The sequence below is a fragment of the Ceratotherium simum genome, chromosome 25 (genome assembly GCF_057802395.1).
Source record: "Ceratotherium simum simum isolate JZ-2026a chromosome 25, ASM5780239v1, whole genome shotgun sequence".
NCBI classification, from domain to species: Eukaryota; Metazoa; Chordata; class Mammalia; order Perissodactyla; family Rhinocerotidae; genus Ceratotherium; species Ceratotherium simum.
Genome location: NC_141924.1, coordinates 39,029,173 through 39,046,266, shown reverse-complemented (window position 1 = coordinate 39,046,266; position 17,094 = coordinate 39,029,173). Strand labels below are relative to the sequence as shown.

The 17,094-nt window shown below is 34.6% G+C and overlaps 1 protein-coding gene across 3 annotated transcripts in view; it reads right to left on the bottom strand.

The window, feature by feature from the left end:
• Positions 1 to 17,094, bottom strand: part of PPFIA2 (PPFI scaffold protein A2) — a 466,644-nt gene that overhangs the window by 76,258 nt on the left and 373,292 nt on the right. For all 3 annotated transcript variants that reach the window (XM_014796194.2, XM_087449132.1, XM_087449134.1), the window contains 6 exons: positions 15,704 to 15,839; positions 13,991 to 14,211; positions 9,151 to 9,388; positions 5,766 to 5,795; positions 2,449 to 2,579; positions 299 to 453 (listed from right to left, as the gene is read on the bottom strand). In XM_014796194.2, the coding sequence (XP_014651680.1) occupies positions 299 to 453; positions 2,449 to 2,579; positions 5,766 to 5,795; positions 9,151 to 9,388; positions 13,991 to 14,211; positions 15,704 to 15,839 (911 nt within the window). The remainder of the gene's footprint in view (positions 1 to 298; positions 454 to 2,448; positions 2,580 to 5,765; positions 5,796 to 9,150; positions 9,389 to 13,990; positions 14,212 to 15,703; positions 15,840 to 17,094) is intronic.

Here is a 17,094-nt window from a genome sequence, read left to right as displayed (position 1 = left end):
CAGTAATAACACTTGCCTCAGAGGGTCCTAGTGTCTATCACAGTTAGCATTAAATATATTCTAGCTATTGTTATTAACAGAGAAATCAAAAGGACTGAAAGTTTTACGATAGTCTTGTTAACTTTTGTCAAGCATTACTCAGCTAAATTGGATTTACAAAGCTGATTAAAATAAAAAGCTTGTCAAGTAGGAAAAAGAAGAAATGAAAAGATGAGAAATGAAGTGAAATGAACAATCGATGGACACTCAGAAGTGACTAAAGTGAGTGGCAGTGGGAAGTCGAGCACAGGCCACTTACGGAGCTGTCCAAGTCGAGCCTTCTCTTTTTTACCAAACAGGCGTCCTATTGAAGACTTGATTCCTTTCTTCTTGGGGGCTTTGTGAAGAGAGTCTTGGCTGCTGTTGGCACTGCCAAGCCCAAGGCTTTCTGTCTCAAGGGAGGCAGATAAACTACTGCAAGACACAAAAGAGGGCAAACTGCTCATTTTGGTACAACACCCACAAGGTACACAGACTTGTTTCCTTTATAAAGGTACAAAAGGAAGAACAAGCAGACTTTGAATGTTATTTTCTCCCTTTCTTCCTGTCTTTATTCTTAAGCATATTGAAGAGTGGTTTCCTCAGCCTTAGGGCCCTGAGCCTCCAAATTTTCTCTAGAAAAATTTCTTTTGGTTCCAAATTATTTTTTCCCTTATTTTTTGTACAGTCTCAAACTAATCAATAAACATAGATTGGCTTATTAACTGCATGTTAACCAACCTTCTATTGTTTAGTACTTGACTATTTACCTATTTCTGTCTTGGAGTTTATTTGTTTTTGTTATCTTAAATATAGTAACCTATGACAAGACATTTAATAATTTTTTTTTAAATTTTATTTATTTACTTTTTTTTACCCCAAAGCCCCAGTAGATAGCTGCATGTCATAGCTGCACATCCTTCCAGTCGCTGCGTGTGGGACGCGGCCTCAGCATGGCTGGAGAAGCGGTGCGTCGGTGCGTGCCCGGGATCCAAACCCGGGTCGCCGGCAGCGGAGCGCGCGCACCCAACCGCTAAGCCACGGGGCCGGCCCAAGACATTTAAATATAACCCATAATGAAGTTTAAGAGGCTACTGTAGCCCCTGGTTTTACTGGATTTTCCTCTACCTGTCTTTGTCTCTCTCAGTTTTGGAGTCTAATTCATTTAGTTTTAAATCATCTGGGTGGGATTTAGAAGCAACAAATCTTATACCCTAGTGATCGCTGGATATTTTTTCTTCTGGTTCTCAGGTACAGGATAAGGTGAAATGATTTCTGGGCAGTTGGTCTAAGCTCCATTCCTGGTCAACATATTTGATACTGTATTAATAGGAGAGGTTCAATAGATATTTCTACATTTTTTTCTACAGCTGTTAATTTGACAATACTGTAATGAATTATTTAACTTTACTTATTCATCCTAATTAATCTGAGTTCACATTCGCTAAACTCCAGAGCAATAGCTTTTCATATGTTACAATATAATTCACTCTTTGTTCGCAAATTGAAGGAAGTATGTATTTTGAAGCTGGAGTAACTGTGTTTTTTTTCCACATTAGAAATTAAAAATAAGCAAAATAAGTGGAATTAAATGTCTGACAGCACAGAAAGCTGTTTTCAAATATACACATACTATCCAGAAGATAGATTCTTACTTAAAGTATTAATTACTAAGTCATTACGTTTGGTTGCATTATGTGTCCAGAGATGCTGCAACTGATAAGACAGTAAAAGGACACACATTGAAGATGTAAATTGCATGCTTAGATTTATTTATGTCATTAATTATTATAGAGATCCGCGTGCAATTTTTCAAGCAGATGGAAAGGACAGTATGAAAAGCTGCTATGACAAGTGGGATATTTCCCCAGGTAAACTTAACTTTTCCTTTAATATTTTGGCAAAGGTGCTTTTCTCCTTTCTAGAACTTTCTGCCTGAGGAGCTGTTACAGCTGGCAGTGCCAGCACCATAGGGAGGTGTACATACCTGTCTGCTAAAAGTACATGAGGCACAATTATGGACTTTTTAGACCCTAATTACCTCTACACTATAAACCGAATTTATAGTCTTGTCCTAGAATCCCTTTATTTTTTTGTTACTATTCCTAATAAGTCCTTTCTCTAGCCTGACTCCATTTTAATAGGAAATATCGGCTAAAAATAGAAGAGCTATTCTCATCAATACTGGCTAGTAACAAGACAAAAAATATACAGTTAATTTTAAAACTAAAATTTTCTCAGAATATGGAAATTTGTTTTTTTCACAAGTGATATTGGGGAGAGAGAGTAGGACAATGTCCTAATAGAGAATTATAGCTCAAATCAAGTTTTCATATAAATTTTTAAGCAGTCTCTTTGACAACACTGAAAGGGAGAGGAATATTTGCGGAAGGAGAGCACAGAATGTGCAGTGTGCTGAGAGAGCTATACCTTCGGGCCTCATTGTGGTAGGAAGAAGGGAGGGTGTGGGTCATCCTGATGGCTCTAGGGGTAGGGGGAGGAGAAGTTTCACATTTAATTGTTGCTTTATCCTCCCGACCATCTTCCTCCACCACTGCGATCTAGAATCAAAAACAATACATTCAGATGAACTCTTTCTAAATTTCAAATGAAAGTGATGGAAATAGAGAATCATTAAAGCAAAGCTATTTGAGTAATTCTAATACAAAAACAAAACAAAAAACTTGGGGCACATAAGTCTTACATATACAAATTCTCATTATTAAAGAGTGTGGAGATCATAACTGTTTAAAAGTGAAGACACTCCAGCTAAAAAATGGACCCACTACACAAAAATGTTAAGAGTTAATAAACACGATAGATCAATATCCAGGGACTATGAAAAAGCTATCCTGGAATCCATTTCAATATATCAGAAGTAAATGCTTTACAGAAAGTTACTGAACATACATTTCAACTAATTCATTAAAAAATATGCTTAGTCAGGTTATCATAACATGGACATCTTTTAAGTAGGAGATTTTTGAGATAAGAAGAGAAGTTGGCAAAATATAACTTTATCAGATACAGTGTTTTAGATTAGGCTAATGAAATGTGTTCCAAGATTTTTATAAAACAAGTTGCAGTTTATGAGAAAAAAAAAAACCTTTCTGTTTAAAGTGAGAATAATAAAAGGTAAGAACATAATTCTTGCAAATTGTTTCATTTCACTACCTCTCACAGGAAAATTGAAAAAAGCATACAAAACACCAGAAGAAGATGGGATAGAAGGGATATCTTGAAAGAATTTATTTCAGAATCTAGAACAATTTAGGATACCATAAATTTTGTCAGAGATAGAGATATAGAACTCTATTTAAATAAGACTTTTCAACAATCAAGTTAATTGTAGAGAGACTTTTTTACAACAATGCAGGATTTTTTTTCATAACATCACTGTGCATTAAAATACATATATAGAGAGAGAAAGATTGTGAAAGGCATAGCTAAAAGATATATGGTTCTGGAAGTTCTGATGAAAAAAAGTTCTCAGTATGGTTACAGGAAAAATTTTAAAGCTGTGTTCTCATATGGCATCTATACAACATCTTGCTTGTTTCTACATTAAGCTATTATGCATAAATGGGTTCATATATGATAAAGACCTCATGCATTGGGAAACTTAATGAAATTGTCTGGGCTCTTGTCATCCAAGCCTGGATTACTTTTAACAGTTTAGGCAGGTGTCTTAATAGGATTTCCTTTCTCCATTTCAACTAGCCTAGTGCCACCAGAAGAATCTTTTTCAAGAACTGCTTTCAGCATGATGTCAATACTATAGAAAACTCTTTCTAAATTCAAATCTCATCTAAACTCATAAAGCGTGTTTCCAAACTCTTCCTAATAAGTATTCATGTCTTCACAGTTTCCTGATCTAACTATGGTTGTTTTCCATGACTATTTCTGCTAAACCTGATCATTTCTACTTCCAGATTTTTTTCCTGAAACACCCTCCTATAAAATACCCTCCTCTCTTCACACTGCCAGTCAAACTATGCCAACTCAAATATCAGCTCTTAAAAATGTCATCCACAGACCGTTCCTTGGAAGAATACTTAGAACTCACACTATATAAATAAAGTGGAGGAGAAAGGCTTCAGAATCAGAGATGGATTCGAATCCTGGTTTCTCTTACTTGTTGAATAACGTGCTAATTACTTACTCACTCTAAGATTTAATTTCCTCATCAATAAAATGGAAGTGATAATACTTATTTTAACCTGTTTTTTTTGAAGTGTAAAAGAAATCATGCATGTAACTCCTTACTCTGATATATAACAATTTTAAGTTTGTGGTCTTCTTTCCATGACCTACCTTTCTACCAATCATCTCTTAACTCCCTGAATTCCCTGAGGCTGCATTTTTGTACAGAATCTTCTTTTGTGACTTTTTTTTTCCTCATACCCACTGAACTTCTTTTATATGATCTACTCAGATGTCTTTCTATATTGCCAGTATCATCCTTTGAAGTGGTGGAGAAAGTCAAAGACAAATAATAAGAACATTATGCATGGTAAATTTGACAGTTGAGAATCAACTCATACTATCAAGGAGAAGATGCTATAGAAAGACAGATGATGGCTCAGGAAAAGAAAAATTCCTTCAGTCTAAGCCGTGTAAGCATAATATAGATTCCCTTAACTAAAAAGAAAAAAAGTTCTCTGGTTCCAGAAGTGTTTGGGCATAGGCTGACTACCACATCATGAAAGATGCTGAAAAGTATTTATGCACTGGGTAATAGGTTGAATCTTTGAAATCTTTCCTATCTAATATCCTTTAGGTCTGAGCTCTGCTGTTCTCAATTATCTAACAAGATGTCATTTTGTGAATCAGAGCTGAAGTCCATTTTATTTCCCATATCCAATATTTATTCTATTGATATCATACCAAATAGGAAACCAGTGTATTCACTATATTTTCAAATTTTCTGTATTCTTGATGCTCTAGCATCTGGGGCTATGCTGACCCAGGAGAGGATGCCCCTCCCAGGGCTAGCTAATTCTTAGAGAGAGTAAAACACTTCCCTGGAGTGCACCTTCCATATGCAAACTGACCAGTCTGGACCAGTACCCTAAACCATCTTTTCCATTTGGCTCTTGTCCTCCAGGAGGCAATATTCCTCTGCCTTCATCATCCCAGGCCAGGTGTTACACAACTAGAGATAACCCCTGTACCCTAGATCCCACTGAAATTATTCAAACTCCTGAGCCTGCTTACCCTGCCTTGCCTTGCCTTTCCCATAAAAACCAAAATAAAGGCTCCTGCCCATGCTTTCCCCTACTCTTTCTGCCTCCACACCCACCCTGGTGCTTCCCCTTGGCCCTACATAGCATGATGTGCCCCATCCTCTTTGGAAATATAACAAGCTGCCTCTTTATTGGCAGTTGTCTTCTGATCTGTTGGTGTCACACACCTGAATAATAGTAAAACCTACATTTTTAAAACAAGCAGCATTGTTCTAGTATTGAGAGTAAACTATTTGATTTTACCAACTTAGTCTAAATATTCTGTGGAAAACCAGGATATTTAGTCCTCATAATATACTCATTACCTTAGAAAGCATAAACAATTTTATTTTGAGGCATTTTCTCTTATGATAATATTTAAACGATTCAATAAAACTTAAATACTTTTAATATTTATTTTTTATGTTAATAAAGTGCTTGAACTAGAGGGAATATAATTTTACAGCTTTCATAGAAAAAACAATATTCAACTAGTAACCATATAAAAGATATTTACAATACCTTTCTCCGATGTTTCCTTAGATCACTTGGCTGTGATTGGCAATAATAAAAACAACATAAAACAGATCTAATTAATGATTACCATTTGACAATCTTACAAGTTTAAATAATATCTATAACCTGGCCATCTTTTTTTTTCATTCTATTCTTTTCTAAATAAATGTCTTTTAACCATTATGAAAACACTCATCCTGAGAGTTACTTTAGAGAGGGAACTTCCTAGATGGTATGGGGGGTGGGGGCATCTCTTCATGATGGGGTCATGTGTACATCCATGAGATATGAGACATGGACCCTAGGGAATATAAAGCACACATGGAGTGAGCTAGCCAGAAATAAATATGGGACTATATCCTCCTAAGAAAATATAGATGAGAATGAAGAAGATTATGTGTAAACGAAGACTCAATGCAAGTATACAGAGTTTATAAACACTCTCTTTTGCCCTGTCTGTGCAGAGCCTTGGGCCTCCTTTGGCACGTACGCTGTTCCTGAGGGATCTCCGACTCCCTGGCATCCTAACAAACCCCCTATTCCCAAATGCCGGGAGCTCTGGCCTCAGTATTATTACATGTTTCTGGGGCTGCTATTTTCTTGTCCATGCCCCTTACAGAATTAAAAAAAAATAGTTAATTCTTTATGATTCCAGATGAACCGTATTCACTTAATATCTCTGTTAATTTTTCTTACATAAGTCAAAAGATTTTTCTTAAACTATTCCATTACACTTTATATTTTTGTTGCTATTGGAAAATGGGTTGATTTACTCCATTCAATATTGTAATTAGATATGGCTAGCATGTTATTTATGTTTATGGATTTGTAGTGAAGTAAAAGTAAATACAAGTATGCTTTATTATCAGGACAAATAAAGATGTTAGCAAAACACATAAACATATACAATACAAATGAATACAATATTTTTTCAATCTCAGCTTTTCTGTTCCTAAAATTTCTAATTTTCCTCTAAATATTCAAACATGACTTATATCCAACAAAATTATTTTTCCTCCAATATTTTCTATAGTTATAAGAATTTGATGAGAAAGTTTTATTAGGTGATAAGGACTTTCTGGATTTCATTTCTTGTTTTGCTCAGTCAGATATTGAATATTTTAAATACTTTTTTACCCTCAGGAAATGCTCTAAATATTTTTTAAGTACTCTAATTATAGTGTAATTGTGTTCATTTACCACTGATTTATTTATGAGTAACTGCTCAAGAAAATGCATGAAAGCAGAGGCATCCTTTTCACAGATACATAAACATCACATCTAAATCATTGTACATATGTTATTTTATTATTATAAAAATAATAACACTGTCAAGGATTATGATACTAATGTTTATGAAAATACTTAAAACAACATAGTATTTTGTTGTAAAAATGTAAGGAAATAATAGCAGTACAAAAATAACCAAAGTTTCTTTGCCTTGAATGCTGACTAAATTATGCTCTGTGGACAAGATTCTTACTGTAGCTTTGATATAAGTAGGTCATCAATATGTGTAGCATATGTTACATATGCAGAAACTAAGCCAGGGATAATATCATTTTTAGTTAATAAAATCAGATGGATGGTTGTTAGATTTCAAAAATAAGCAGATCATAACGTAGCTCAGTATATTGGGTTAGTATATCTGAGTACATTGGCTAAAAGTTTGTGCTGTATCTGGTGGGGTCAGTTCTGGTTAGCTGGCCTTTGTTTGGACTGCCATTGTCCGTGCTGTCTATTCTAAAAATATTTCTAATATTAAGTCTAGAAATGAGCACAGAATAGAGGACTCAATGGCTTAAGGAGGTAAACGTTTCCTTTATTTTTTTAATTTCACCATTTCTCTTGTATGTAGACTTTATTGACTAGAAGTCTCATAATTGTAAAGAGATTGAATAGGAGAAATATTGCCTCATCACGTAAATAATTTTCTGTTTCAATTCTCAATTACAAAATTAAAGAAAAAGATACATAAATCTATATCTATAATAAAAATTTTGAGAAGATAAAATAAAAGAAATTAATTATTTAGAAGGTAGTTTTCCCCTAGAGGTGCGAGTATGCACATATATGTGCATTTATATAATTAATTCTAATAAATATAATTTTTACAATTTTTTAGTCACAATACACTTTATTGCAACATATTTATCTAGAGATGCATTTAGAAATGAATTAAACTTCTTTGTACAGATATTATACACACATACACACACACACAGATACAGGCATTGTGACACTTTCTATAGCAGCTTCACAATTTTCTGACCAGAAATTCTCTTTATATTTCATATTCTTCTGTAGTATGATTATCTCCTCGAATTGTTATATTTGTGCTAGATTTTACAGTGTATAAACTATTATTTGACCTATTTGCATTTTAATTAATCTCTATTCCCTAACTTGCATTTTTTATTGGAATTTTATTATTTTAATAATATAGTTTTAGTATTCATTACAAAAGCATAGAATTTTACCTCCATAAACAGTTCAGAATATTTAAATCTTCATTATTGTTGTCATTTCAACATATTTCCAGGTAATCACGGAAAAAAAGGGACAGCACACGGTTTTGAGTTAGCAAATTTGAAGAAAAATCCAGCTCCATTTACTAGCTGTGCTGAGCAAGGGCAATTTACTCACACTCTCAAGGCTCAGTTACCTCTACTCTCTATTATGATAATGCCTCAGACTATCAAATGTCATCATGAGAATTAAATGACTAAACATCATGGCATTCAGTAGTCATGTCAACCATATTTTCCAGAGGTTTTCCTGTATTATTTTTAGCAAAGGGTACTTTGATTTTCTCTCACTTATGTTCAAGGTACTTCCTAATTTAGGTTTCCAATTTTTAATCCTAAATAAAAAGATAAATGAAATAAAGAATAAAGAAGGGTGAAAATATTGACATGAAAATCTAAAACAAAATTGGGAAATTGCTGCTATTGTTTTTAATGGCTCTTATTAAAATTACATGATATTATAAAAGTATAACATTCTATGTTGGTGCATTGAAACAATTAAATAATTTTTGCAATTTATTGTGTTAAAAGAAACCCACCTACTCCCATTTACTTCATCAAGATATCATCAGTAAAAATGTACTTCATGGTTTAAGTTATTCAGATTTCCAATGTGATATTTAGATTCCTGTTCTTCCATTGACTTATTATGGGACCATGAGAAAGTTACGCCTATGCAGGCTACATTTCCTCATCTCACAATACGATTAATAATTGCACCTACCACATAGGGATGTGGTAAAAAAAGAAAAAGAAACAATAAGACACACAGAAAGTCCTGAGACTAGAATAAAGACCCAATAAGTTTCAGCTAATTCACCATCAATCCTAACGAGGGCAAAGGTTCTCTGGCCACACCATACCAGTGTCATGACTCCCATCCGGTCCATTTCCCTGGCGGGACTTCGCGGGGTGAGCTTCGGCGTTGAGTGTCCACTGGGGGGAGATGAACTGGCCAGTGAAGAAGCTGTAACCGAGGCAGTGATGGAGGTACCTGGGTGCACCCTCGCCAAATTCAGGCCTTCCAGGCTCACACTAGCCACTCTATTCTCGATTTCTTCCGCACGTAACTCTGTCGATTCTTTTTCTTCTTGAATTAGCCTGAAAGGTACAGTTTAATTTTGATCTATTATATGCTGCTCTAATGGTAACTGGAATTCACATAGTGAATCAATATAAAACTACTCTGTGAGCATTTTATATCAAATCTAGTATTTCCATCTTTTTCTCTCTAGGCAAGATAACTTTCACTAAATTCCAGGACTTTCTTGCTGAAATTTAGAAAATCTTTCTTTTCAAATGATACATAATTCCTCTCTGCTTTTCTGTACTATACCACTTGCTAACACTCTTTTAAAACCTTGCCTGCCTAATTTCTGCCACTAATTCTAATCTTACATTTGAACTCAGGCGTCCAAAAGTGAGACTTTTAGAGACTCAGATTCCAACGAAGTTATTGAATCTTACTTCCTATCCACTGAAAAAGAATAATTGATAAATCTTCAATAAATGGTCATTTACAATTATCATTTGGCCAAACAAAATCCTGAGTCGTTTTTGACATTTATATCTACTTAGGCAAGTTACTTTTAAACAAGCAGCAGGCAATTAATAATGTGGGGATAGATAGATAGATAATGAAATTAAAAAAAGAACTGTTGTTATAAATGCTTTTGAGAAGACAAAGCACTAGACATTACACTTTTTCCTTAAATAAAGAGAAGCTTTAAGAATATGTATAGGGCCGGCCCCGTGCCTTAGCGGTTAAGTGCACGTGCTCCGTTACTGGCGGCCCGGGTTTGGATCCCGGGTGTGCACCACGCACCGCTTCTCCAGCCATGCTGAGGCTGTGTCCCACATACGGCAACTAGAAGGGTGTGCAAATATGACATACAACTATCTACTGGGGCTTTGGGGAAAACAAAAAAAAAGGAGGAGGATTGGCAACAGATGTTAGCTCAGAGTCGGTCTTCCTCAGCAAAAAGAGGAGGATTAGCATGGATGTTAGCTCAGGGCTGATCTTCCTCACAAAATAAATAAATAAATAAATAAATAAAACTGTTAAAAAAAAAAGAATATGTATAAATTAGTTATTACAAAGGCACAAAGAATAAAGAACTTTAGCTGGGTTGTGTAAAGTTTCTAAATTGAATCTATACACATTTTCCATATTGTTATAATGAAACTGTGTACCAGTATAGTTTGTTTGAAAAAAGGGGTCAGAAACCTCTCCTATTTTCCTCTTAACTACAAATGGTTTATTGTGATCTCCTATGATATATAATCCTTAACTTCAAAGTTGTGATCATTGCAGTTTTCTTTTTATGTATTCACTTTGGAAGACAGTTTGGCAGTTCCTTACAAAACTAAACATACTCTTATCATATAATCCAGTAATCGTGCTCCTTGATGTTTACCCACAGGAGTTGAAAACTTACGTCCATGCAAAAACCTGCACATAGATGTTTATAGCAGCTTTATTCATAATTTCCAAAACTTGGAAGCAACCAAGATGCCCTTCAGTAGGTGAATGGATAAACAAACTGTGGTACATCCAGACAATGGAATATTATTCAGTGCTAAAAAGAAGTGAGCTATCAAGCCATGAAAAGACATGGAGGAACATTAAATGCATATGACTAAGTGAAAGAAACCAATATGAAAAGGCTATATATTGTATGATTCCGACTATATGACATTCTGGAAAAGGCAAAACTATGAAGACAGTAAAAAGATCAGTGGTTGCCAGGAGTTGGGAGGCGAGAGGGATGAATAGGCAGAACACAGTGGATTTTTAGGACAGGGAAAATATTCTGTATGATACCATAATGACGGGTACATGTCGTTATACATTTTTCCAAATCCATAAAATGTACAACACCAAGAGCAAACCTTAATGTAAACTCTGGACTTTGGTCGATTATGATATGTCAATGTAGGTTCATCAATTGTAACAAATGTACTACCGTGGTGGAGGATGTTGATAATGGGGGAGGCGGTGCACGTGTGAGGCCAGGGTATATGGGAACTCTCTGTACCTTCCCCTCAATTTTGCTGTGAACTGCTCTAAAGAAAAAGTCAATAAAAATATTGAGGCACATTTACTCCTAATTATAATTTTTCACTTACACAAAGAATATGAATTCTGTTACTTTGGAGTTTATTTTCATGGGTGCATTTTAACTTTACCCCAAATCAGAGACCCAAAGGAAGGCTTAATCAACTAGTATAGTACAACATCATTAATGCTTTAAACACATTCTAATGAAAAAAACAGCCACTTCCTCAAAAAAAAAAAAAAAAAAGGAATTTTATGCTTTTAAAATGCCTGGTGGAAAATTATTCCTTCAGAAAAATTTTCTGGTGAGAGACAATATGGTTGTGCTATACAAAGGAATTTTAATTATGAACTCTAGGTATTCCATTAATTGTAAAGGAGAGTCTAACCTAAAAGAACAAGTTGAGTAAGAGGCAGACGGATGTTTACTCAAACAGGAAATCCAGTGTTACTTAGATCATCTGTTTATTTGGAAAAATATATGACAACCCGTTGATCTTTCAAATCCTGGTGTAAAAATGGAAAGTTAAGAAAACAGCAACAAAATAGAGTCCCTTGAGAATATCCCAACATGTTGGGGAGGGATTCCCTATAGGAATCATACAGAAGGATGAAAGAATAAATAAGACTACAGAAGTAAAGCAGGCAAAATAGTAGCTGACTGTAGATGAACAGATTAATGAACATTGCAGTGGCAAATGAGTTTGAAGTCATTTGATCTCTCCCTTTGAGAGAATAAAGAAGCCAGAAAACAGGTATTTTTTCAATGGTTAATTTAGTTCATGAAAGAAGAAAAATCTTAAGCAGAGATAAATTCCTTTTGAATGCTATTACATATTTGAATTTTATGTAGTTCTTCATTTCTTACAAACCAGCAACTATATTTATCTACATTATGGGGGACAGTGAGGAAAAATATTGAGGGACAGTAGTTTGAATATGTTATTTGGGTATCAACTTCATTCATCTAGACCAAGATTGTTACTAGTAATTTCTACTCTAATGTAACAAAACTAAATGTCCCTGGAGGGACATAGGTTGTTATTGAGGGTGTGTATATATATTTTTGGCAAAAACAAATATCACAAAGATATATATTTGATTTCAAATCTATTCAGTGAGTTAAGCCATGAGCTGCACAGCATCAGAAAATGTTATTCAGTTTGAATTACTCTTCTATATTATTTTTTCTATTTATGGTAATCAAGTATTTATGAACCACTGTCTATTTATTAAGTAAAGTGCTAAGATCTGGAAATAAAACCGTGAGGCGATACATTTCTTGCTCTTATATAACTTGCAGTCAGTCTAGTGAAGGTAAAGAACTTAAGGACAATAAAGTGACCTGAAGAACAGAAGCGATGGTGGAGCTGTTCATGGTGAGTGAAGAGTAAAGGAGGTGAAGTGTTAGGGTAGAATGCCGTGGGTTGAGGAGAATGTTCCAGAAGAAAGGAACAGCAATAACAAAGGAGAGAGCAAGGGAACATTTGAAGAACTGAAAGTCATGTATAAAGGGACACAGAGCTGGACAGGTGAATGGCAAGAGAAGGTCGAGACAGGTGGGGCATTGCAGACCATATGAAGGATTTTGATCTTTATCTTAAGAGCAATTGAAGAGTTTGAAAATGGGAAATTACATAAGCACATTTGGGTTTTAAAAACTCCACTCTGCCTGCAGTGTTGGTTGGATTAGATTGGGAACCCAAACACTATAAACAAACCAGATGGAAACTACTGTTGGTATCCAGATGAGAAACTATTACCATGTGTGATAGGGTGATGACGGTATGGAACCAGGTAGATTTGAATCATATTAGGAAGCCAACAGATTTAGCTAGAGCCAGAAAGAACAAACAAAATCATTGTTCAAAATAGTAAAACACTGTTTATTAATTGAAAAAACAGGTCAAGAATAGTTTCCTGATGTTTGAAAAAAAACAAATCCACCCGACACAGTTGGGTCTTTCACGGGGATTAGTCAAGGTAATGATAGAAAAAGACTGAATATCAGTGGGATTCAAGAAAGTACGTATTAAGCTAAAATTGAAATTATCATAGTGACAATATTTCCAAATATTTGAAATGTTAACTTGTACCATGTCAAGTCTACAATGTTATCTGCTCTTTGGAAACCATCTATTATCCACTGGGTGGTGATAGTACATTTTTTCATATCCAGTCTGAAATAATTCAGTCATAGTTAATTTCACTCCAGTGTCTAACTAAATACTTTTAAGGAGCTGGCTGCACATTAATTTGCATGCTATTTAGTACCTTTACTTCAGTGTTAAATGTACCTTGAAGACACCTATTGCCAAAAATGTTATTTAAATAGCAAATTTTAATTTAAAAAGTGCTTTAAAATTCATCGATTTTATCTTTACCTCATTCTTTTATATTGCCTTAATATCATTAGTTTGTATACGTCCCTTACAAAGGCTGTCTTGATTTTATACAGATCATATACAGATATCCTAGGAATCTTGTGAAAATGCACATTCTGACTGAGTAGGTGTGGGGTGAGGTCTGCAATTCTACAGTTCTAACAAGCTCCCAGGTGATGCCACTGCTTCTGATCTGATGATCACATTTTTAGTATCAAAGTCTTCTAATCCTTTGAAACCATCAGTAATAATTGAACTCACCTGATTTCTTTGTTGATGGCATCCAATTGTTCCTGAAGCATCATGGCTAGAGTCTGGGCATCAGAATGACCACTTGGAGAGAGAAGATCCATTGAGCTAAATATTGTTTCTCTGTCGTCATCATCAATATCAGACATTTCCGTGTCACTTTCAAAAGGGTGGCTACTTAGCACTCCAATTTGTTGAGTTCTATTCCACTCATGATCCCCAAGAGATTTCACCTGAATGGTAAATGAACAATTATAGTATTTATCATATTGCTCATTTTCAAAGCACTATTCTGAGAAACAACAACCAAAAAGCACACATGCTTTTACAGCTTACCTGGCAAAAGCAGAAGTGATTATTAACATTTTAATTTATTGGTTCAATAAAATACTTCCTTGGCATCTTAAGTAATGGCAGGTATTAATTGTCAGCATAAATATCAAGATTTTAATAAGGAATAAAGATAATAAACTTCTGCATGATTTCCAGTTCAACCCCAATTCAAAGTAACAATTACTTTAAAGCATTTATATTTGCAACATATTTCCTTGTTTCCAAATATAATGATCTCTATTCACTTGTACTCAAGCATTCCCATTTCTTATACTAATTAGTCTTACCTACACTTGCTTATTATAGGCTGAGACTACAAATACTATCACACAACATATTATACAAGTATTCTCTCAATACTCATTTACACAGATTCTAACAATTTATTATTAAAAATATTGCAAAGTAAGTTAATTTCATCTCCACTGCTCTGGTCACTTAAACGCCTCCTTGACTTTTTAAGCCCAAGGCATGCTATTTTACATGGCTATGATTTTTTAACTAATATAATAAATCCTCCGTGTGAACGAAGTCCTGAGTAAGCAATAGACTAGTGTTTTTCAAGCTGTGATCTGAATGTAGGAGATGGTTGGGAGTAAGAGAGAGGTCCTAGAGTTTTCTGCTTTTAAAAAAATTGGTTTCCATTCTTGTGATAATGTAAAATGACTTTTGGGGGGACCACATGATATTGCCCTGAGGAATTACTTAAGATTTGAGGAGGAGGAGGGGAGAACAAACTATGCTTAGGGCACAAAGGAACTATAGTCATTGTCTATAAAATGCAGCTCTGTACTTATTCAACATGCAGAGCTTACACATTTTAAGTTATTGACTGAATGAAAGGCTGGCACTGCAGTTTATCATGAACAGTTCTATACAAACACTTTCAATAGTCGATGTACATTTTCCTCAGTGTTTTTAAAATAGTAATTATAACGACAATATTTAACTAATTTTAATTAATAATATGACTACCATTGCTTAAGCGTCCAAGCAAACCAACAATCCATTTGTTTGGCAATATAGCATAATGGATAAAAGCATGAGATTTGAAACCCACAAACATAGGCTCAAGTTTCGACTCTATCACTTTGCTGGCTGTGTAAAGTTGAACACAAAATTTTTGAGTTTCAATCTTTTCATATCTGAAATTAGTATAAAAGCAGTACCCAATTCACAAGGTTATGTGCATAAATACATGGGAAATGCTTAGTTAAACTTCTTGCACATAGTACAGGTTTTATGTTAATTATAGTTTTAGAAATATGACATGTCACACTTGAAACTATTAAAAATGTGATCATTTTGAATTCTCTCAGTATTAATATTCTATACAAAATGGAATAATGTATTTACTTAAAACCATCAAAGACTTGAAATAAAAAGTTTAACCTTTGGCTCATCTCTTCGCACACCCATGCGGCCTCTCCTTGGTCTTCTTATCACTTTAGTTGTTCTGTAGTCAGGCTGACCCTCCACTAGAGATCCAACTGAATACCGCAGCTCAGCTGAGGTGTCTAGATGTGTTCTGGAAAGAAGGAAAAATACAAAATATACTCAATCTCAAAAATTAGATTTGCCAGCAAATCACTATCCACAGCTTAATTGGCAATATAGCATAAACTTTCAAGGATATAAACCTCAAGGAAGAAAACTTGTGAATTGTCATGACTCTTTGAGGTCTCTTCAGAGGCTTATGTCAGAAATTCCAGTCTCAGGTCCATTCCTGAAGGTCAAGTGCATTTTCTCTTTTTAGGCTGAAAAAAGCCTTTCTGTTCATTAATTGTCATTTCAAATGCGGTGACACAATGAAACATGTTAAGATTGATAGCTAAGATCCATTGGCTTAAATTCTGGCAATCTATTTAGTTTGATCTGTTTAGTGGATATCCCAATATTTGCTATTTATTACTGTATTTTTTAAAAAATATTCCTCATTAATCTAACCAAAAAATGCATAAATTTTTGGGGTCCCAGAATTATTTGTTTTCCAACTTTCTATTTTTCAATTTAAGAAATCAACAAAATGCATAAAATCAGATTGACCTAAGGTTAATAATCTCATTTTTAAAATAAAATAGTATATAACCACAAGAACAATTTTTCAGTTTTTGATAAGACATTGTTCCAAAAAGATAAAGAAAAATCTTTGATAAGCACATTTGATTCTGAAATCTGCTTAGAGATGAAAGAGTTGGAAAATTCCAATTGGAAAATATCATCACACTGGTTTTCAATAAACATGATAAAGTACACTGTAATCAAAGTGCAGTAAAGGCTTCTCCAGGCACATCATTTAGATACTATATAGATTTACAGCAAATTCAGTTTATTGCTACAATAATGATGATAACAACAAGGACGACATGCTGTCCTATAAAATGATCCAGCATCAGTAGGAAATATGCTTTAAGCTGTGTTTTGTCTTGAACTGGGGGCTCTTGCTGATCTACTATGCTCTTTACCTTACTTCTCTTTGTGTACCAAGACAAGCACTTCTAAAAATTTGGCAAGATTAAAAAGGTTAGGTGAGGTCTGGGTTTTTGCAAGAGCAGAAGACACTGACCTAACTGATGCAAGTCCTTGTCTTGCCAAATAGGGTGTCAAAGCAAAAAAACTAAGGAATCATCCCCCAAATAGACGATAGCTACTGTTTCCTGTTGTTGTTGTTGTTGCTGTTTTTTTGGGGTGAGGAAGTTTGGCCCTGAGCCAACATCTGTGCCCATCTTCCTCTATTTTGTAGGTGGGATGCTGACACAGCATGGCTTGCCGAGGAGTGTGTA